General features: G+C 43.1%; 2 protein-coding genes across 3 annotated transcripts in view; one reads left to right on the top strand and one right to left on the bottom strand.

The window, feature by feature from the left end:
* LOC5575148 (villin-like protein quail) overlaps nucleotides 1-381 on the top strand; it is a 65892-nt gene extending 65511 nt beyond the window's left edge. For both annotated transcript variants that reach the window (XM_021846615.1, XM_001655475.2), the window contains exon 6: nucleotides 1-381. In XM_021846615.1, coding sequence (XP_021702307.1) covers nucleotides 1-306 — 306 coding nt within the window. In that variant the 3' untranslated portion in view covers nucleotides 307-381.
* Nucleotides 298-23702, bottom strand: LOC5575149 (dynein heavy chain 7, axonemal). Its single transcript, XM_021846613.1, has 23 exons — nucleotides 23627-23702; nucleotides 18532-18860; nucleotides 18263-18473; nucleotides 17831-18203; nucleotides 17534-17770; nucleotides 17284-17475; nucleotides 11415-12509; nucleotides 10936-11348; nucleotides 7193-10871; nucleotides 6611-7132; nucleotides 6249-6545; nucleotides 5844-6190; nucleotides 4571-5776; nucleotides 4221-4508; nucleotides 4056-4161; nucleotides 3135-3999; nucleotides 2085-3079; nucleotides 2004-2012; nucleotides 1864-1881; nucleotides 1714-1731; nucleotides 1338-1472; nucleotides 749-1279; nucleotides 298-684 (listed from the first exon to the last, which is right to left on the bottom strand). The coding sequence occupies exons 2-23, from the start codon at nucleotides 18848-18850 to the stop codon at nucleotides 472-474; spliced, it is 12069 nt and encodes a 4022-aa protein (XP_021702305.1). The 5' UTR covers nucleotides 18851-18860; nucleotides 23627-23702; the 3' UTR covers nucleotides 298-471.
* Nucleotides 23703-24080: the final 378 nt, after the last annotated feature.

Below are 24080 nucleotides of genomic sequence, written 5' to 3'. Positions count from 1 at the left end.
AACTATGTTCCATTTGATAAAATTCGAGCACAGCTAGAGACACCAGGAGTTCCGGTGCCAGTCCCGCGAGGATCCGTTCACAGTGACAGTGCCAGTGGGGATGATTTCGATCGTTACCAAAAATATCCCCTCGATATGCTTCGGGGTGATACTGCCAACCTGCCAGCGAGCATCAACCCGACTCGGAAAGAGATTCACCTTACCCATGATGACTTTGTGACCGTGTTCAAAATGACTTATCACGACTTTGAAGAACTGCCCAAGTGGAAGCAGGTCGAGTTAAAGAAACAGAATAAATTATTTTAGAGAGCTGCACAGATTATATTTTCGATTATGAATGTTAAATTTTATTATAAAATAAATGTACACCATCGTTTTAAAGTTGTGACTCATATTCTTCCTCAAAAGGTAATCAAAAATGTATAGAAAAGAAACACCACGAATCTACTGACTATTAGTTGTTAATTTCGATCAATGACTCAGCTGGCATAAAAGTGCCGTTCCTCGCCGTATCCAATGTTCAGGTTCAGTCGATGGGTCACAATCCAAATTTAGAGAAACTACGAAGTTGGTACTGTGTCCAGTGGTCGATAAAATGCCGCGTCGCTCCGCTGTCTTGTATACAGGACAATTGTAGGTGTGACGTAAAACAAGATCATCCTTTTTCAGTGGCAACAACCATAGCTGAAAAAAAAACGCATTTCCATTTTAAAAATGTGAAAAGGAACCGAAATAACTATATACTCACATGAGGCATTGTATCGTATAAAACTCTCGGGAACGACTCTTGTAAGTAACCTTTTTTCTTATCCCATCGAGCACCTTCCAAAAACAAGCCGTACACATAAACTCCGTCTTCTGGAGGGTCCTCGAACTTGGCTTCCGTAAGTACGGTATTGTCGAACGTCAACAGGTCAATCGGAATTACATACTTTCGAGCATAATTTTGCTGGGCTCCCGTTAGGAAAGCTTGTGTGAAGAAGAATCCAGATATCCAAAAGTCTACAGGAGGCCCATCATCATACCATCTCTGCAAAAATTGCAACCTGGCCACGAAATCCATTATATAGCTTCCCAATGGCTTTAAGCTTGGATAGGATCGCTTAGCCCAAAGTGCCGGAATACGCCCAACCAGTACGGAAGCGACCACTTCTTCAATATCCGGAGACATTGCCACCAATCCTTGCATGGCTTTGCTAGCAGTAGTCAAACTATTACGAATACAAGTGAGCAGTTGGTTGAACCGCACCATTTCTTGCACCAGGACAGTATTCATGCTCTAAGGAAATATGAAATTCGTAATACTAGAATCACAGAAAGAACATGATTTACGGTACCTGATGATAACTGGTAGGATATTTCTCCAAAGTTGCATCCCGATCGAACTCCTTCGGCAGACGTCTCAGAATGTCGGTTGACACCCGGACCACTATTTCAGCAGGTGTTTCTCGGAAAGCTCCCGTACTTGTTGTCTACAGTAAACCGTTATAATTGAAACAGGAAATAGTTTTAGTGGCTAGTAATTACAATTCAAATAAACAATCAAACGAGATATCAACACTTTTTACTCAGAAGCGGCCGGACAACTAGCTAATATTAAGATATCAAACGGCGCTGAAACGTAAAAAGTAATAAATTTCGACAGGCAAATTTAGTCGAACCTCATTCCAGAGGTTCAGGAGTTCCGAGATAATAGTTATTTTATCAACCAACCTTGCGATCCATAAGAAGCTGATATATAAGGCATTCATAAAATAGAAAAACTCGAATTAGATTGTTTGTACGATCATGCAGATTTTAAAACGGGAAATAGCCATGCTCAACCATTTTGTCCAAGTACTCAACCTGACCACGTCAACTTACCTTCATCTCGTAGCGATCCTGATTGCATGAATAAATTGAGGAAAGGTTAAACCAAAGTATGAAAATTTTGAATCAATATCTATCTTGTTTCAAAGACAAATATTGATTCAAAAGGCAACTAAGTATTTCAAATACATTACCGTACGATCCTTGATAGCACGATTGAACGATTGACAACATTAAAGATTTCACAACTCATCAGTTGAGAATATCAAACTAACCTGTGTTTTCAATGCGTTCGTCAACAGAGAATCAGTTTCCTTTTGATCCTTAACAATATCGGCATTTTCATGAAGACCAAATACGCCCGGCTTGGCAATCACCGGCAATTCCTTGATATATGTCATGAATTCTTCGTGCTCTTTCAATTCTGGAATCTTGTACAGACCCTGTTCATCCAGCACGTATCCTTCCTCATCCAAGACCTTTTCACTGTAAAACTTGGCCAAAATCGTATTCAAACATCGCCGATCCCAATCGTCCGTCACTCGTCCACCATAGTTGCATTCACCAGTCAAGTATCGCAGCGCTACGTATTGAACTTCTTCGTATTCATCCAAAAACATGCGCAATTGCGTCAAACTGATACTGAGGTCAGTTTCGTTAAACTCGTATGGTATATTCCATCCAATTGGACCAAAGTGGCGTCTCTCCTGAACAATACCGTGGAAGAAGCATAAGCTAAAAAGAAGCTTTTTAAAATTCGCAGACTGCTTGCATGCCTCGAACCACTCCACATTGGAGATGGGATCACTCATGTAAGACCGAACAATGTTCATTCTAAGCCCTTTTGGTGGTTCGTTGGTGATTTTGATACCGTTCTGTAAAACAACCACAGGAAAATGCTCCGTGGGATACGATGTCAACCATAAGCGGAAATCCGGATGGGTAGTATCAGGTTGGAAGCTTTCACAAATTCTCTCCAATGTTGGCATCCAGCTTTGCGCAAGATGGCAGTTCTGAAGTAGTACCCAGTTGCCAAACTTGGTCCCCTCATCAATCATTTTGGTTGCGATGGGTCCTTGTCCTTGTCCAAGTGACAGTGAGAAAAGGCGATTCGACCCGATACCTTGGGTGTCGGCAAAACGAAGCAGGGTCGCTGTAGGGTCAGCTCCCGGTGTTAGGACGAATATCAGTGGAACGCAACAGTTTGATTCGTCGTACGATGCAGATAAATCAAATGGCGGTGGCTCAACGTATTTTCTAGTCAGAATACCTAAATAAAAAAAATCTTTAGCTTCAATGAGAAGAGAGCTTTTCAATCGACAAACCTTCAACGTATAGCTCAATTCCCGGAACCAATTTATCCGAGCGGAAGCATCTCAAAATGAGCAATTTCTGGAAAGAGGTCAAGTTCGACTTCCACGGCTCAGGAAGCTCAGCACATTCTGGGGTATCGTCATCGAACAAAGCCTTCCAGCGTCTCAGATTTCCAACAACATGTTCTTTGAGACCTTTGAACGTCTCGAAAGCTGTTAATCTGCAAATTTCATCCCAGCTTTTGCTAGGTAGCCATTCAGCTGGATTAGTCTCGGGATTATCTAAGCCAACGCCACCCGTTAGCAAGAACATGAACTCTGTCCTATCGATCTCGCCCCGTTCAAACTGCAGATTCGTGGTGAGAAGTAGCGAAAACAAAATCTTGTCCTTCTCAAACAAGCTTCTGCAGATATTCTCATACAGACTGTAGGTGAAGTAGGTCCTAAGATCCTCCAACCGGGCCGGGACTTCGTCAACCTTTTCAGTGTTATCGATCGCTGCCGTGAACAAATTGACAAACCAATTCAGACTGTACTGATACATCGGATCGATGTTCGCCAGGTCTGCAATTGTAAAGAACAGGATCGTCGAATGGGCGGCGATCGAGGTATACTGCAACCGAGCGATATCGATCTGACGTTCAGTCGTTTCGGCAATCATCTGTTTTTCGTTGATTTCGTTGGCTAGCGTCTTCGAAGAACTTAGGACCGACACAGCCGATTCATCTTCGAGAATATTGCCTTCAGAGCTGAGCACTTGCAAGATTTTGTCTTCTATCTCCTGCAGCAGACGCTTATTCTCTGCGCCTTGTACAATGAGGGCATTCTTTTCCGTTTCTAGATCGGGACGTTCTCTGGCAACCGTTATCGAGAGCAGCTGAAATGGAAGCATAATAAGGTTTTATTTTTGATTGATGGTTTGGCAATGTTCACCTGATCTTGCAAACCCGTTTTGGTGATCATGAAGTTCAACAGTGTAACTTTTACGGCAATTTCTGGCAGGTAGTGAGGGTTGCGAAGTTTTGTTGTTATGTAAAATCTGAAAGTAAATGTTTGTCCTAATTATGTTTTCATGAAATGATTAAACCTGTAGCTCACTTGAAGGAGTCGTTATATTCAATAATGGAATCGCCCAGCTTAATGCACATGGTTCCGCCTTGTCGAAAAACTTGTTTGAGCAGTATGGGTTCCAGCAAAGGCTCAATCTCTTCTCCGACATTCTCAAGCAATACGGGTAGGCCAAACTGAATGGCATTTTCCAAAACTCTCGTATAATCTGGCTGATTGAACCGAATGATACAGATACGATTGGCTTTCTCCATATTGCGAACCCATTTGTTGGCCTGTCCTTGTGGATCTATCATCAAAGGCCAACGACGTCCATTGCTGCAATACAAAATAAATTCGCTACATCATATTAACAAGCTGAGATTTTTTGCGCCACTTACTGAATGATAATTGCACTCTCTATAGAAAATGCGTCGCTGGGCAATCCAAATATATTCCAAGCTCTAATATCAACTGGATTACCCAACACGTTCGCCAGTTGAAAATCTTGCGAACATACAATTCCTCTTGTCATGCAACTACTAATCCACCGTTTGATCTGTTGCGCTCGGAACTGTATTGTGAACGGACCAAGATAAGCTACGACTCCCGATGCAATTAGAACGTCTCCTGTTAGGTTATCGTACACTCGACCCAAGTTTTCGGCGGCTTGTTCCCAGCGATCCTTCTCACCACCCAAACCGGTTATGATCTCTGTTGCACGTTCCAGCTTCTTCATGCATAGCTCGACATTTGCTTGCAACTTGGCATGCTGTTGAACCTGCTCATCCAGCTTTCTTTGGAGTTCAGCCAAACTCTCCTCCACAATTGCCAACTGTTCCAACTTCTCATTGAGTAATGCTACAGCCGCGTTGCTCTTGGCCTCAGCTTCCTTTTGCTCGAGCTTCCTGGGGGCTATTTCCTTTGCGACTTTATCATATTTCGCAATAGCAATCACCCACTTGCACAGGCCTTCACAAGCAGTGGAAGCAGTCTTGACCTTATCAGGATCAAAATTCTCGTTGTTCAAAATTCTCTCCTCCAGCTTCTGAATGATTCTTGGAGGGATGTCGTCTCTTTCAAAGTTTACTAATCCTTCCAAAAACTTCATATCACCCAGAAGCTTCTTCGCTGGACCCCAATAGTCCTCCACCATACCCATTCCAGACGGGGCCTGAACACGATCCGGTTTCAAGTCTTTTAGGATGCAGACCGCCTCCATGACGATCTTCACTCCGATTGGTGGACTTTTCATCGTTTTGACGATGGTAATATCCGCCGCGGTTAACGTGTTCAGAGCCGCAAGAGCTGTGTTCAAAATCGGCATCGCGTCGGCCAATTTGGCGTCACAAATCTCTTTGATCGCATTGGCAGCGGCTGCTTTTTCCTGCGCGACAGCCTCGTCCTTCTTGACTAGTTCCTTCTGTACGGCCGCAGCCTCACTGTCTGCTTGGACTTTGGCCATCTGTTGGGCCACTGTCTCGGCAGCAATCTTCAACTGCGGCTGTACAGCCTCCAACTGTTCTTGCATCACCCCGACCTGTTGGGCTGCAATCTCCAGCTGTTTAAGCCCTGTCAAGTAACGATTCTTGCCGGTTAGGACGTCCCTAGAAATGACAATCACAGAAAAATGTACGCAACTGAGCAAATCGATACCCTAAGAAGCATTATTACGTTCTCTTTTTGTCCAACAACGTCTTGAAGGTATGGATTAGTTCTAGATAAGAGGTAGGGGTCACGTAATTATGACGGTTCAATCGAATCATGAATTCATCGGACAGTTCCTGAGTCGACGTATGGAACTCCATGCACATGTCGATGCACACACTGCGTTCTTTTTCGGGCATCTCTACCGTAGAAAGGAATTTAGTGGCCACAGCCACCAAAGCATCCTTGGGCCATGGTTGGAACCAATCGATAGTACAACAGTTTACAATTGACGGGAACTTCCGCACACGATTTCGGAAGAAATCTCCAATGGGAGACATCGATAGCACTATATGCAGTTGGTCCCTGATGATCTGAAAATTAAGAGTATTCTCTCGAACTCATTGTTATATACGACCTTGTGAAACATACCGTTACAAAAAGATTAAACAGTGCAACCGGAGTGCCGTCCGTTTGCTGAGATTTTTCTTTCTGTCGATCAATCTGCCTCATTTTTTCGATGATTTCTGATTTCTCTTCATTAGTAAAGAGATTTGGTATCTCCCCGGAGTTGAGTAAATTGTTAATGTCTTCTAAGAATGTTTCCTCTTTGATTTGGGTGTCCGTGAAGAGAAAGCAAATGTGCTGATCAGAGGACACCACCTTCTTCAGCAGATTTTTCATATCTTCCCGCCATTCTATCATTCCGTACTGCCTTGATATTTCCACCTTTACTCAAATTGGTCATATAAAACTTAATGAACTATAATTTACCTGGAAATAATCAATCTTACCTGGTACAACTCGTATGAGCAGATGTGCGACGCAATTCTGGCCAACGATTGTCTTCCAGATCCCCCTACTCCCACTAGCAATGCATGACTTCGTGGTTGTTTGATGATCCGACATATTCTTGATAAGTGCTCGATAGCGAAACGGAATAGTACAAGAGTCATCGGTTTTTTGGACATATTGTTGTACTCGACGATGTATGATTCCACCACAAAACCAAGATCTTCCATATCCTGCACCTCCAAGTATAGCTTCGTGTCGGCTTTTGGATTCGTAAAGTCGCAGAACATTAGCCCACGCAAATTCTGCTCCTTCAACTGGCCACCCTCTACAAACCTATCAAATAGGTCCTTTGGATCTTCGTGCATATACTTGTCGATAACTGTACACAGCTCGTTAAACAGCCATTCTCGATCACTATCATCGACCAGTCGATCACCATACACGCGAATGATTTCATGTGCCCACATTCTTCGAATCGAATTTAGACTTTCCGTTCCCTCAGGTACCGATAGCAAAACTCCCTAAAATAGAAAATTGCCATGAAATAATTAAAAATATCTTTTCTCCCAAATCAAACCAACCTGGATCACCCTAGAGAAGTCTCGAAGATTAAACAGATAGTGGCACTTGGCTGGTGTAGGGAGAAGTTTCCTGCGCGCCTCTCTGTAGATCTGCAACGTGGACAATACGATCTCGTCTATGCATGGGTCAAACTCCTTCGAGAACCCTCGCGTATCCAAATGCCACAGTACGATCTTGCTAAAGATACCAATCAGCGTGGCATCGTCGAACTCGTTCAGAGCGATCGCATTGAAATGTCTTGAAAATCGTGGCGTAACCGTATTACCAGTGCTCGGTGGTCCCATAGCGCACATCAGCTGCAGATCGACCAACTTCATGGGAACTACTTCTTTCCTGTCATACCATATCGAGTGATCTAGGAACATTCGAACGATCTCAATCGGCGGTTGTGCTCCATAGGTCTCCTTCAGGGGCATAGAAACATCATCGATGAACACGACGCATTTCTTCCCCAGTGGAGGACCGTAGACACCCTTACGTCGCTTGTCCAGCTTCGACATGATAATATCCTGAACTTGGTTGGCAGAAGTTTGCGCAGAGAAATTGATCAACAGTGGTTTGTATACGTTAGTATCGTTGCGTTTCAGTAAGAAGTCGATCGTGTATACGCTTTTGCCCGTTCCAGTTGGGCCTACCAACAGCAAGTACTTTCCGTGCTGAACCAAGAGCTCAAGAAGAGCGGTAATTCTTATCGTTTCAACAGTTGGGACTATAATTTGATTTACTGGCATATCACGTTGTATATTGATAGTTTGTCCAATCTCTTCAGCCCACGGTCGCCATTTACCCTTGCCTTCTTTAATAAAATGATAATCAAATACGGTACCGCCCTTGGGTATTTGGAAGATGAACGGTTTGGCAAGATTCTCAACTTGAATACTTGGAGGGATATGGAACTTATCATTGATTTCCGGTGGAAACACTTTTTCCGTCAAGGCACGGAATAGTTCGCTGAACTTTTCTCGACCCTCGGTCTCTAGCGGTCCGCCGATAGCCCAAATGCAGGAAAAGAAGAACACACCTTCAAGCTGTGCTCGTACGTCCACTTTGGTCACCGATTTCATATAGGTCTCGTTACGATAGTCATCCATGAAACAGTCAAAAAGATTCATCACTGACTTCACCAGGTTCGAGTCGGAAGTTGGCATCATCTCTCTTACCCCGCCCTTGCGAACGAACCACAGGAGAATGGGACAAAATCGCATGAACATCTGCGTTATTACTTGTTTGTTAACCGAGTGAAGTTCCGGCGGTAGGGTGTTTTTCCAAGATTCCAGAAGAGGTTCCCATCCCAGTGTGCTTGGTTCCAGGTAGATCATTCCACATCGTGATACCGTTGCCGGTGACGCAGCATCAAGATCCATTACTTCAAATATAAGATTCGTTGTCGGTGCCAGCTGTATGATTTCTCCCGACATCAAACACAGCTTCTTGTTATCGTCCAGCACGGTGTTCATATTTTCGATCCAAATTGCATCTACTGGTCCATCAAATATCAACCATTTTCTATCGGGAGTCGTACTGACGGCGAACTGTCGGTAACTGACTGCCAAAATACCATCACTCCATTCATGTGAAACCGGATCAAATTGGCCGTACAGCTGTCCCATTGTGATCGCTTTCGGATTAATTACAGTGTATTGAGCTTTGTGTTCACCCATCTCTCCTTGTTCCTCAATGTAGCCCAAGGCTTCGGCTAGCATTCGGTAAGCGGTAGTCTTTCCTCCGAAAGGAGGTCCAACCAACATCAAACCATGCCGCACGACAATCATCTCGTACAGTTGTTGTACTTTTTCGAGGAAGAACGGAGTACACTGTATGTTGTTGTGCTCGCAAGCCTTTTCTAGGGCTGCATTGAACACCACATAGTCCGGTTCTGGCAGAACAACTCCAGGGAACAAATCTGATATTATCCCCTGGAACAGTGGGACGTCCTGATTAAGAAATTTGGCCAAGTTGACATCCTTGATCGATCTCAGCACCAAAATATCCTCCGATTCTTCGGGATACCTCAGTTTCAACGCACCAGCCGCCTTCAGTACCGACTTGACCGCCCGCATTCCATAGTCATAGTGCGGTTGGGAACTCAACTGTTCAGAACACAGACGGTATGTTGCAACGATCTTGATGGCCAGTGGTTTTGCATTCAGGAAACCGTACGAATAAAGTTCAATCTCAGAGATTAGGGCGTAGTCTGGTACCATCATGGCTACCGAACGGAATAGTGCCTTAAGATTATCTGGCAGCTCGGATCGTCCTGCATATCCAGGGTTCATAGTAATGAATACAGCACAGGTTGGATCCAGATTCAGAGTGGTGCCTTCAAATATTAGCGTTGGAGATCCAGAGTTGATGCCTCGTTGAATTGTCAAAATTTGTTGAGCTACGACAGACAGCACTTCCAGATCGATACGGTTGAACTCGTCGAAGCAAGACCACGCACCGCATGATGCCAGTCCTTTGAAGAACTTGCCCAAAGCGATATAGTCCAACCCATCGGAACAGTTGAATACGACGCACTGCTTGGCGACTGCTTTTGCCAAATCTTTTGTGGTTTCGGTTTTGCCCGTTCCTGCGGGACCTTCGGGAGCTCCACCCAAATGAAGATGCAGAGCGCCGAACAATGTTCGGAAGCACCGATCAGTTAAGGGAGTAATCACCAATCGGGAAGTGTTACCCAAATATTCGTAGCCGTATTTGAGCGTCGAATTGATCATCCTAGTAGAGAGGTTCTTGTCTTCCATGTAGTATCTAAGTTGAGCTAGCCAGGTGAAATCATCAGATTTGGTAGTATGAGTTTCAATTAGTTCCGTTAACACATCGCGTGCATGAACATCTAGTACAATTAGTGCTCCTAGCGTTATTCTGTTCTGCAGAGCTAGCTTTCCTCTGACCAGGTCAACAATATGCGAAATCTGTGTTTTACATGTCTCCGTGTACTCTTCAAGGGCCTCTAGAGGTTCGGCACTATCAAAACACAGAGTGACCTCAAGTGTCCAGAAGGCACACGATATACTTTGTACGCATTGTCCAGGCCACATTAAGACCCACTCGTGCCGAAGAGTCTTCGTGTAGGACTCATAGGACTCATCTACTTTGATGTGAACGCTCTTCTTCATCGATTTTTCCAGATCCAGGAGCCATTTCTCCACTTGACCCTTGGCTTTGCTGGTCGAGACCTCGTCGGCCAGCTGAACCTCTTCGCCTTCACTCGATCGCATCATGGTAATATCAAGCGATTCAGTGAAGTGCAGCGTGGCGATTCCCTCGAAGCACTTCTTCAAATGTGGTTGCACACGGGTAGGATTCTTCGTTTCCGATAGAATCTCCAGCAGTTCGTCGTTGGAGAGGAAGAAGAACCGTGGGAAGTAGAGACGTTTCTTCTCCAGATACTCATTGAGACCCTTCTGAATGATCTCCAGAAGGCTGTACGACTTCTTCAATTTCTCCGACATTTTGTCTATTTCTAGGACCGCTAGGACTTTCGTGTCAGCGTGCACGTTTTTCATCAGATCCTTCCAGATCTTGTCCACCGCGCTGAACCGACGACCTTCTTCAGGCATTTGCGATTGGATGTCGGGACTGGAGAAAATTGGCTCCAGATACATCCACGTCGCCTGTACCTTAAGCCAATCGTCCAGGATATCCTGTAATAACATTAGCTTCTTCTCCCATGCCCTTTTCGGAAGATAAAAGTTATTTGATTTTGAAATACAGCAAACATGTTTGTTGAAATACTTACAAAATATCAGCTTCGAAGGGTTTTATATACAACGAGCTTTTCATCGTTTGCGTTTTGATGATGTGGTCATCTAGCAAAACCTGAATGTCATCAATCGCTGAGAGGATGTACGTTCCTGTATCCCTATATGGCAATACTACGAATGCCATATCGCTCCACTCGTTGACCATTTTGATCATCGCCTTCTCCAAATTATTCTCCTTTGTTGCGCTTTCAGAAATGACTTCAAATCTCTGGATGTAATCATCCAAACCGTAATCAATAACCTTTTCCAGCGTGAGATCAGGAGCGATCTTAATAGGGAAACCGATAATCTCGGAAACTTGTTCCCAGTGCCGTTCCTTCATACCGGGGTTACCTAGAGTTTGCACTATCGGTAGGTGGGTCTTGAATTGATCAATACGTATCTTAATCTAAAATGTAACAAATCGAAAAATGGATAAGATATGATGAGGTAGGTCTCAATATATCCAACTCACATCATGTGCCAAGCGCTGAGTTTGGTACGAATCGGAAAACTTTTTCTCCAGCTTGTAAACCGTTCGATAGAGCGTACCGACAGTCTCTTCCACCTGTTCAGGGTCATGCAAACCGACCTGCGAGTGCATCCACAGGTCATGCTTATCCATGAATTCCTGTCCCGCGTCGTACAGCTGTTTGTACGGAGTCAGTTTGTCATGACACTGCTTGCGAAGTGGATACTGAGACAGTTCCCAGCCGTACGCAGTTTCTTCTTCGTTGATTTGATCGATTTTCTCCATTGCTGATTCTAGTTTATTGTCTAGAGCAGTGGCTTTCTTTCTATACTTGTGTAGATTTTTTATCTCTCCCCACGAGTCGTACTCTTTCACCTGACCCCAATAGATCTCCAAGTCACGACGGAAGTTTTCAATTCTTCGTTTGAGAGAGTCTTGATACTCTACTACTTTTTCAGCGATGATATTCTTGTGATCTTGGAAGATCGTTGCCATTTTCATGTACCATTGGAAGGTATTATTGTTTTGTTTTATCTCCAACGGAGTAAAAATCGTGTAATCGGTCAAATACAGTAGATGGCTCAAATTAACTTTCAGTCTGTTTTCCATTTCAGGGATTGTTGTCTCTTCCATTTTTATAGCATAAGCTTTCAGTGACATCAATTCGGCCGTATCTTTTGGAATCGTCAGTACTTTGGTAGCGATCACCTCGTAGTCATGAGCCAACTGCGAAGCAGCACTTTGTTGATCTGCCGTCATTTTGGAGATCAGCTCCTGCTGCATGAACTTGGCCAGACCTTCCAGCGTGTCGATTAGTCCCTCACGATGAAACTCGTAGAAACCCATCGACATAACGCCGTAGATCTCCTTCGCCACGTTATCTTCCATTTGTTTGTAGCGCTGTATATACTTGCAGTACTCTTCGAAGCTCGGACGTTTCTCCATGAACCGTTCGATTTCATCAATGTCGGTACCATTCATCAAGGTCATGTATTTGTCAAAATCTTGCATCCGCAGCTCAGGGCCGATACGCTGTTCCTCAAGGACATCGTAAATTCGCAACTTGCATTCATTTATGACGTCGCTGGATATCTCCGGCTAAAGTTAATGGGGAGATAATACGCGCAGAGAAAAGAAAAGCGTCCGTATCGGTTGATCGTTTATTCAGTAACTGATTTATTTGAATAGAGCAAAATAACAAGAGCAAAAACTTACACGCTAACTCGCGTTTAGGGAAATATGGGTTAAAGCAAATATGCCAGCACAGATAATGGTCTAGATAAACCACAGCTTAATTCTAAATACTCCAACACACCCCCTTAAGGTGATGCGTTTATTCCCATCGATGCTCGATTTCGTTCAAGCTTGATGCGGTCAAGCGGTTTTGTCAGACCATCCGCGACTTGTTGATCAGTGCTTACATAGTTCAGAACGACAGCCTTCTGGTCCAGAGCATCCCGGATGAAATGATGTCGGATGTCAATGTGTTTGGTACGTGGTGTGTACCCTCCATTTTTGGCAATGCATATTGCACTCTGATTATCGCAACGAAGTTCGACGGGTTGCTTCAATCCGAACTGTGATATCAAACCTCGCCACCACATGGCCTCCTGGACTGTAGCAGATAGGGCCATGTATTCAGCCTCGCAGGTGGAAAGAGCGACCGTTGGTTGGCGTTTGCAGCACCAAGACACTGCACCGTCCTGTAGCATGAATATGTAGCCGCTAGTTGACTTCCTGTCGTCCAAGTCTGAAGCCCAACTAGCATCGGAATAACCTTGCAACTCGGATTCTCCATGCTTGGTGTAGCGTAGCTTGAGCTTCGACGTGCCTCGCAAATATCGAAGCAAGTGTCTTACAGCGTCCCAATGTTTTGGTCCAGGGTTCGTGTTGAAGCGGCTTAGTTGATTGACTGCGAAGAGAACGTCGGGCCTAGTGCACTGGGCAAGGTACATAAGACTGCCCACCGCTTCCTGATAGGGTACCCTTTTCATCTTCTCAGCTTCGTCCGCGGTCTGCGGCGCCATGTCCTTGGTCAGTTTCACACCTGGATTCATCGGAGTTGAAGCTGGTTTCGAATTCTCCATGTTGAATCGAGCCAGCACCGACTCGATATACGCCTCTTGATCTAGTGCTACAGCATTCTTCTCACGAGTGATCCTAATTCCAAGACAGTTGCTAGCCTTTCCTAGGTCCTTCATGCAGAAAGCATCGCTCAACTTTGCCTTGATGTCCTTAGTGAGTGCCTCGTCGTTGGAGAAGATAATCACGTCATCGACGTAAATAGCGACAAACAAGATGCGATTTCCATCAATCAAGTAATAAAGGCACGGGTCGTACTTGGATCGAACCAATCCAAAGCTGCGTAAAGCTGCATCGAGCTTGGCGTTCCAGACCCGGCTGGACTGTTTGAGCCCGTATAACGCCTTATTCAGTCGGCAAACCAAATTGCGATTATTCGACCTTTCGAAACAGGGTGGCTGTTCCATATAGATGACCTCCGACAATTCTCCTTGGAGAAACGCTGTCGTTGCGTCCATTTGGTCGATGGAAAGTCCGAGCTTGGCAGACAAGGCAAAAAGGTATCGAAGTGAACTATGACGAACCACGGGGGAGTAGGTCTCGTCATAATCCACCCCCTTTCGCTGCGAAAACCCTTTCACAACTAGGCGTGCCTTGTGCCTATCCACGTTTCCATTCGCATCGTGCTTGGTCTTAAAGACCCACTTGCATTTAATCGGTTTCCGACCGGGTGGCAGCTCGGTGAGGGTCCAGGTGTTGTTGGTCATCAGTGCCTCGTACTCGGCACACATCGCTTGCTTCCAGAGACTCGCATCCTCTCGGGACAGGGCCTCCTGGTGCGTGGCTGGATCACCGTCAACTAGTGGACTCCTAGCTACTGCCATGTCGATCGCGGTTGCGACCCCGCTGAACTGTGCCTGGTCATCGGATGGTACTGGCACGTCGTCCTGCTCCGGTTGGTTGCTTTGAACCGGCTCGGTTCCCTGTAAGGATTTGAAATGCGGCAGACCTTTGAACGAAACCTTAAAATCACGGTACTTGCCTGGTAATTTGTGCTCCCGACCGCTAGGCCTCGACACCTGTGACATAGGTGGATGTGAAGTTTTGCGCGGTGGGAGCACGGAAGTCACGTCGGCCACTGTGTTGTCAAAACCGTTGAACTCTTCCTCGTTGTCGATGCTAGCGTTCTCATCGTCAGTGTAGAACTCGTCTTCTTCGTCGTCGGACGGATGGTCGCCCGAACCTCTTACGGCTGACTTCATGGTGACAAATTCGTAGTCCAACTCGATGACATTCCGACGTTTTACACAGTCCGGTGGATTTGAAATTCCTTCATCAATGAAGCAAACCTCGCGACTGGTTAAAACTTTCCGCGCTTCCGGGTCGTAGAGCCGATACCCTTTCGTGTTGACATCATATCCGACTAAAATGCACTCTCGAGACTTTGGATCCAATTTTTGTCGCCGTTGCTTCGGGATCTGTACCATCACTTTGGTACCGAAAATCCGGAGATGAGAAATATCCGGTTTTCGTCCGGACCACACCTGTTCCGGTGTACAATCGTGTCCCTGCGTGGGCGATCGATTCAGCAGGTAAACGGAAGTATTCACAGCTTCGGCCCAGAACGTCTTCACCATCCCAGCTTCGAACAAAAGACATCGAGCTCGCTCAACTATTGAACGATTGGCACGCTCCGCCATTCCGTTCTGCTGCGGAGTGTAAGGATTTGTCGTCTGGTGTTGGATGCCGTGCAGCTTCAAATAATTTTGGAAGCCTTTGTTGAGATACTCCATCCCATTGTCGCTGCGAAGCACTTTAATCTTCCGCTCGGACTGCCGCTCAACTAATGCGTGGAACTCCTTGAAGGTTCTCAATACCTCAGGCTCCGATTTCGTCCTTAAGAAATACACCCACATTTTTCTTGATCGATCGTCGACGAAAACGATGTAATATCTGCTTCCTCCGATTGATTTGACTTCCATCGGCCCGCAGATGTCGGTATGCACCACATCGAGCACCTCTGCAGCTCGCGAGCCTTTCTTGCTGAATGGAAGCCGGCAATGTTTTCCCATTGGGCACACTTTACAGTCACCGGCGTGCGTATCGACGATCGAAATACCGTCCACTAATCCGCTGGCTAGCTTACGCACGCTCTTTGTGTTCAGATGCCCCAGCCTCTTGTGCCAGGTCTCTAGATTGACTGCCGTCGTACAAGCCAGAGTGCTGTCTGGATCTTGCCGCTGTTCGAGCTTGAACAAATCGTTTTCGTGCTTACCTGTTGCCACAGTGTCACCGTTTCCGTTAATCACCTTGCATCCGGTGTTTGAAAACACGACTGTGTATCCCTTCCTGACAATCTGGTTTACGGAGAGCAGGTTCACAGAAAGATCCGGAATCAATTGTACTTCCTGAACTGGAATGCTATGTTCCTGGCAGACTGGCTTCAGAGTGGTCGACCCTATTCCAACGACGTTCATACAATTCCCGTTAGCAGCAACGACGGTTCCATTCGAAGGCTTTACATTATCCAGAATCTCACGACGACTGGTCATGTGCACGCTTGCACCGGAGTCGATGAACCAGTCGTTTTTCTTCGTCGACGAAAACGTCGACAACACCGCACAAAATGCATCGTCCTTTCTGGTGCTTCGACACTCTCGTGCGATATGGCCGAATTTATGACATTTGCGACATTTCGGCCCTTTGGGGGGATCACTTTTTGGTTCGCTTTTTGGCTTATATTTACCTCGACCGGCTGCTCCGGGTTTCCGATACCCAGCCAAAGCTGCATCGTCAGCTGAAAACTTCACTTCCTGCAAAAGTTTTGTTTTGATCACATCGCCAGTGATCGCTATTCCCGAGTTTTCGAGTGCCATAATCATTGGCCGATACTCGTCGGGAAGACCCGCCAGCAGCAACGTTCCGACCCACTCGTCGGATATCGGGAAGTTGATTCCGTTCAGCTGATGTGCCGTCGACATAATCCGGTTGACATATTCGTCCATCGAGGTGCAGGAGTTGAGCTCCGTCTTTAGCAACTTGTGCAACAATCCTACTCGCCGCGTCAATCCCGTGTCCTCGAACGCACTTTCTAACTTGTCCCAAACGGCTTTTGCCGTTTGCGCCTCCTTCACATGCACATAATTTTCCGGCTCCAGAAGCAAAATGATTTTCGCCCTTGCTCGGCGATCCGCAGCTGCATCGACAGCCTTGTAGGTTCCATCCGCATTCCTCTCCGGTTTCACCGCACTCCACAAGTCCTCCAGCTCCAGGTAAGTTTGTACAGCAAACTTCCATGTCGGCCAATTATCGCGTCCTGTGAGCCGCGCGATTCCCGGAAGGCTCGAAATGCTGTGGACTGCCCCACTTCCAGCTGCAGCAGCATTGTTACCGCTAGCGCTCGAGCTTCCGGCGTGCATTTTTATACGATTTCGCGAAAAACGACCGAGAAACTACTTTTTTCGTACCGATAGAACATTCGCGAACGGCCCATAACCTAATGGGGAGATAATACGCGCAGAGAAAAGAAAAGCGTCCGTATCGGTTGATCGTTTATTCAGTAACTGATTTATTTGAATAGAGCAAAATAACAAGAGCAAAAACTTACACGCTAACTCGCGTTTAGGGAAATATGGGTTAAAGCAAATATGCCAGCACAGATAATGGTCTAGATAAACCACAGCTTAATTCTAAATACTCCAACAAAAGTTAATTTAGTTGGTGAATTAATAGTAACAAGTTATGAATTAAAGAAAGATTGTATGTTTAGTCTAAGATGATACATGTATGAAACCTCGAGAAAACTTAATTAGACTGATAGAAACACGAATATTATGAAAAGCTTAAATACCTTCAACATGGGATCCGGACAAGGAAAGTTAGGTTTCAATTGTCTCTCGATGCGCTTGAAACTCTTGACGGCTTTAATGATATTATCGATAACCTTGACAATCTCTACTTGGAACCTCGAGAAACTCGGTATAAACGAAAGAGTATCTTGATTTTCTAGCAGAATGGTTAAACGGAATCCTTGATTCGTTTTCTGAAAAAAGGCAATTTGACTTAGATTTTGTGTACCGACGCGCAGTGGCTTTTCATACCCCGACATCGCAGATGTAGTTGGTATAAGCCTTTACGCTGTTGACACACAAGTTCTGCAGTTGTCGAGTCATAAGCGTAGCCAGAGAATTGAAAAACTTCTTCAGCATTTTGGGCTTCGTTGCCTCATCCGGAATCAGCTTCTTCTTGACGCCCTTGTTGAAGATATTTTTGATCGCACCATACCACTTCTCGTTCAACGTTATCTTGGCTTCCTCGATTTGTTGGTTCACCGTGGACTGTTGATATGAATTCAAAATTCAGAATCAATATACATTTGACCTTTTTGTTTAAATTACCGTGAACTCCGTCAAATCGTAAGCTTGACCCTTCTCAACCAGCTGTTTGATGTCTACCAGAAGCAGGCTTTTGAAGGTGGTGTCCCACAGTTCCAATACCTGCTCCGAGCAAGCATTGATCGAAAACAGATTCCGCTTGATCTTGGTACGATTCTCGTCATATCGGTGCTTCCACTTCAGTTTCAGATCTTTTATTTCCAATCGCGCCGCCGTAATGTCGTCCTTCTTCATGTACTTGGTCATGGCATCTCCAAGGACGAAATCCACCACAGCTTTCTTGACGGCAAACGAGTAGTCATCTTTGATCTCATCGAATATGGTACGCAGGGCATCCTTGTACTTGACCAGATGCTTCGGTATAAGCTTCAAGATGCTATAAGTAGGTCTTAGTTGGTAAATGGTTTGACATGCACGAATTTCAAGAAGACGTACCGTTGCAGAACACGTTTATCTATTGGTGCAACGTGTACCGTATCGATGCCGTGTCTAATATAGTGATAATATCTCAGTAGTTCGCGCTCTTCGACATTGGGAAAGGTATTGGCTTCGTCGTCTTTTTCATGATCCTTGCGTACGATTAGTTTGATTAACTTTTTTCGAAATTCCTCTCGGTCCTTTCTCAATGCCGTGTAGGATCTTATCTCTGTAAATTGACGGATGTGAATGCATAGGTTTGAACTATTCTTACTTTAATCAATTACTCTTTTTCTGGGAACTCTTGTCCGGCCTTGGTTTGGATAACGGTGAAGGACGTAACTTTGAGCTGTGTTTCAGAAGTCGGTCCGGCAGATTGAACACATTCGGTCCGAGAAAATCGCAATCGGTAGGCATGTTCAATTCTTGCCATATTCGCCGACGGTTGTACTCTGGATTGGCCTTCCGGTTGATGAGGGACATGATGCCGGAAGGCCCAGCTGAACGGGGAGCATTCCGATCGACCGATCGTATGTCTTCCATTAACCGGGTTCGTACCGGGTTAAGGTGATGCGGCACCCGACGGTGCTGCGGTGAACGACTCATCGTCTAAGGACTAAGAAATTGAAAGGTTTACTGGTGCTGGATTTTCGTATGGTGTTTATGAAAAAAAAAAATAGGAATTATGGGAAGTATGCACTTCAACAGAAAAGTAAATGCCTACCTCTATGCGTGGGAAATTTCTCACAAGAAATGGTCAAGAAAAGCATTTTTCTTTGATCGCAGAACGCAGTTGAAAAGAAATGTCATTTCAAATGTAGCTTTCTGAAGAAAATTTCTTGACCATTTGTTCCACAGAAATTTTTAGTTTTCTTGAGCAGAACAGCATACTTAGCTTTAAGCTAAGTATGCTGTTTCGCTCAAGAATGGTAAAGAAATTTCTTGATTGATTGAAATTTTCTACAGAGAGCCCTATTTGAAATGACATTTCTTCTCAACTGCGTACTGCGATCAGAAAAATATGATTTTCTGGACCATTTCTTGGAAAAAATTTCCCACGCATCGAAATAGGCGATTCCTACACTCAAAATAATCCAAACGTCATTGTTACGTGAAAACATACGTGATTTTTTTCCATCGCACTTTCCACGTAGCTCTTACGTTAATCATAGGTAGCCCAGAATGAACGCATGAACTTTTGAACTTCGTCCATTCCACCGTCGCTAAACGTAAGAGCTACGAGGATTTTCCGGTAGCCTTTACGAAGCGTTTCAATAGGACCTAGATGGTTTTGCATTAAATTTAACTGTAATAAAGACCAATCTTATTTCTAATAGGCTTTGGAAGAAAACTACTCCCTAATTGGAAAATGTAAACAAACTTAAAAGATTTTGATATTTTTATTGTCAATCTGAGCATTTTGAATCCTGTTTCCCCAATTTTGTGAGTTTGGTCTGTCTTGTTGTAGCCTTCGCGTGCTATAATTGATAGAGGTTATAAATCACGTATAATATATGAAGTAATGCAGAGATTATTCGGTGTTCTAAGCATATTTACCTTGAAATCAATCTTACACAGTGTTTAAAGCAGCAGCAGCTTCTGAAGTTCTTCAAAAAATCAAGCGGGCGCCATCTTAGGATTTGAGCTCAACACCGAATGTACGTACACTATGCAGATGTCAAAATGAACTCAGGCACCTACGTGAATTCCACGTAAGCGCGATAGGTAACCTCAGTAAACATTACAGAGTCACTATTTGGTGGTTATGAATGGTTTAGTGATCTTTATCTTAGTCAGGTGAAGTGGAGGTAAAATGAATTTGGAATGATCTACGTGATTTTTCACGTAGCAATGACGTTTGGATTTTTTTGAGTGTATTCTTGGCAGTAGCAGACTAGCCTTTAAGCCTGATTTGCAGCTGAACAGGAATCGCTAAAGAAATTTCTCGCCGATTCCTTGCGGAAATTTTCTACAGCGACTCCCGTTTGAACTGACATCTCTTTTTAACTGCGTACTGCTATAAGGCTGGTTTGTTACTGACAAGAAAAGGAATCGCTTATCTCGATGCGTGGAAAATTTCTTCCAAGAAATGTTCAAGAAAATTACATTTTTCTGATCGCAGTACGCAGTTGAGAAGAAATGTCACTTCAAAGGGGGCTCTCTGTAGGAAATTTCTTGACCCATTCAGTCAAGGAAATTCTTTACTTTTCTTGAGCGAAACAGCATACTTAACTGTAAGAAAAAAGCGCTTTCTTGATCGATTCCTTGCAGGAATTCCCCATACATCAAGATGGGCCAAGAAATTACTTGTCAGCAGCGAATCAGGTTTTAGGCAGTAAACATTGCACGGGAAAAAATTCTGTGGTAAAAATAACTATTTTAGCTGACTAAGCCCATTGTTGAAACTACCATGGAATTTCAGACCAATTTACTATGTTTATGGTACATCCCACATCCCATCAAACGCAATTCTGATCTGCTGAAAATTGCCGGTGCGAGCGCTTAAGTTAACCCCCTACAATGTTAGTTTTTACCGCACATTTTTTTTGCGTGTGTTGGTATATGCCTACTTTGAATTTGACATTTGCCATAAATTCCATCCATCAAGATTTGTTTGAAGAATTCATCCAGGAAACTTTAATAGATTTATGTACTTTATTTATTTTCATATTTGGAGCATCAAAATAACCGTAAACTGCAACAACCAAGAGATTTTTCTGCAATAAAAAATCAATATTTTTCAAGAAACATACTGAAAATAAACACTTCTTCTTCTTCTTCTTGGCATGACGTCTTCACTGGGACAGAGCCTTCTTCTCAGCTTAGTGTTCTTATGAGCACTTCCACATTTATTAACTGAGAGATTTCATTGCCAAAGTTGCCCTTTCGCATTCGTATATCGTGTGGCAGGTACGATGATACTCCATGCCCAAGGAAGTCAAGGAAATTTCCTTGACGAAAAGATGGACTGGATCGACCGGGAATCGAACCCAGACACCTTCAGCATAGCTTTTCTTTGTAGCCGCGGATTCAAACCACTCGGCTAAGGAAGGAACATAAACACTACAATTTTAAAAATTTCCAAAAAAAATTAAACAAGCACAAAAAGCATTGAAAGTTTGTTGATTTTTTTTAAATTTTCAAGTGTTTAGTTTCAATTTTTCATATTTTTTTTGATATTCAGTTTGAATTATGGCTTTTGTCTTGGTATATTTTATTTTTTTTGCGCTGAAATATTTTTTTTAAAGTAAGTTTAACAATTTATATTGTTTATTTTTATCTATTTATATTTTAAGCATTATTTTGATTTTATTCATAGATGTTCAAACTATTGGTTATGTCTAATTATTTTATTGGCTGCTTTTTGAATGTTTGTTAATTAGACTTTTGTTTTCTACTGCTCTAGTAAAATTTATATACAATAGCTTATACTTATACTTATAGCTCTAGTTAAATTTATATACAATAGAAAATTACAAAATGTAGGACCTCAGAAATCTCTTCTTCACAGCGTAACAAAAAGGACATTTTCGCGTGTCTCAAGAATTAAATTATGTATCTCCAGTAGATTTGGGGTCGCTGAATCTGATGCCGTTTTCAGAAATACCCCTGCACCTCACAATTTTTAGCTACAGATCGTCAAAGTTTTATAAAACACTGGTTTCATTGATGTTTACATGAAATTTAAACTATGATTTATCAAACTTCTTTGTGATCTAATCCAGCAAGCACACAACATAGGATTTAAACTTTCATTTTAGATGTACTTTGGTTGAAATTGCATGATAAAATTTAGATTAAATCGATTTTTTAACATGTTTGCAGTCTCCATACAAAACTCTTCGATTCTCTTATATGGCAAAACACAATACTTTTCTAAATCACCAAAAAATAACTTTTGAGCATCGAAATTATTATGAACTTTAAGCAAACAAATTGCCATACAAGCTGGTAAACTTACATGCAAGTTGCCTGAAATTTTGCATATAAACTTTTATTTGGCAATATCTCGAAAACTAGACGTGCTATGATTGTTTTGAAAACGGCGTTGGATTCAGCAACTCTTAATTAAGTAACTAGAGATATTTTGATGCTTGAGACAAAAACGTGTTCTGCAGTGTTTGCATTGTAGCTATAACGTCCTTAATCAGCTTTCGAAAGCATTTATGTTCCATGACTCGATATTGATTGCTGATCCCTTCAGAATCAACCCACGGAGCTTTGACTGTACTGTGATAAAGAATTTGTTTTGTTTCCACCGGTTCGAACTTGACGATGGTCGCATTGCCAAACACCTAATGGAGCCCCTAAAACGGAGTGAAGGAATGTTTACTATAGAATCGGTTGCTACAACGGAGTTGTGTTGATACGATAAACAATATTTTTCAATGCAGAAAATCAGGGGAACTTGGGGTACACTAAGTCGCTATATTTGTGAGATATGAATGCTATCTCAATGCATTTTACCTTACTTGATATAAGGAGACCTTTAATTTTGTGGTCATTATTGAGATATAATTTTTAAAGAATTTTAGAAATTAGTATCGATTATTTCATTCCTGTAGCCAGGTTTTACATCTTTGCATCATTTTAGAAAAAAAAAACATAAAAAATCGGACCTTAAATACAATCAAACCTCCATGAGTCGATGTCGGAAGGGACCATCAAAGTAACCATGAAATTTTGTTTTTGTATGATTCTATGAGTCGATATCGGCTTGTGGAAGTTTCACTCTAACAATATAACAAACAAAATCAAGACATTTGTTAATAATATAATTCTAAATAGAAAGTCAAATGAGCCATTGATATTTCTAATTACTTTTTAAAATATAAATAATAAACCATAGAAAAAGAATGTCGCTGGTGTTCCCTTTGTTCTCGCTCAGAAACATTTTGGGTACATAAGTATCAAACTGCATATATTTTCGAGGTTGACATTTATAGCCACGCCTATCTTCACCAGCAAAAGATGTTTCGGCAGCGACAATCTTCTTCTGGTTTATTACTTCTGTTCTTTTCAACGATTAAGATATGTTGGCTAAGTTTGCCCCAATTCCCCTATTTGATTGCATTTGAATTTTCCCAATCTGAGTGAGTCTCTAAAATACATTTTACTGAAATTTCAATGGTAAAGATTATTGTCAACCGTAAACCAATAGTACAGTTAATGAAAAATGTGAACCGTTGTTCGATATGAAGGTTCATTGAACTTTTAGCGACATTTCTCGAAAACCCTCTAATTTGAAGTTCCAACAAACAGAAAAGATCTGCAACTGAACAAGTTAGTATTTAGCACAAGTTTCTACATATTTAGACCACAAAAACTACAAAATTTACTTAGATTTTCACAAAACACAACTTCACTGCACTCGGAACGCACCTTATCCGTAAAGTCTTCCACACGGTTCTGCTCAAGAATGCGACGGAATTGTTTTACATCCACCTCGGACTCAGACGCCGATCGATTGGAGGTAAATATTTTGAAACTATGACAATTCGAATCGATCGGGTTGCTAGGACCACGCCATTTCCGGCGACATGCAACCACGTGTTGATTAGGGCGCAAAATCAGCTGCTCGTGTTGATTGGCGCAAAATAATCCACAAGTGGTCGCACGCGTTATCAAGGTTTTACAGATTTGGGTCAAGGCTCATTTCAACTTGTTGAATTAGTTGTCGTTTCCAAGGGTTCGATTTTACGATTTTGACACTTGTGGATTGTTTGGAATGTACAAATATCTACAGGAAAATTTTCGAATCCAGGCAACTGTTTGTTTAATAGAATATAAACCAAAATTCAAAGTCAAGGTCATGTAAATCACTTATAGGTGTATG

The sequence above is a fragment of the Aedes aegypti genome, chromosome 2 (genome assembly GCF_002204515.2).
Source record: "Aedes aegypti strain LVP_AGWG chromosome 2, AaegL5.0 Primary Assembly, whole genome shotgun sequence".
Classification (NCBI taxonomy): domain Eukaryota; kingdom Metazoa; phylum Arthropoda; class Insecta; order Diptera; family Culicidae; genus Aedes; species Aedes aegypti.
Note: the sequence above shows the minus strand (reverse complement) of the source record. Positions and strands in the feature narration are given on the sequence as shown.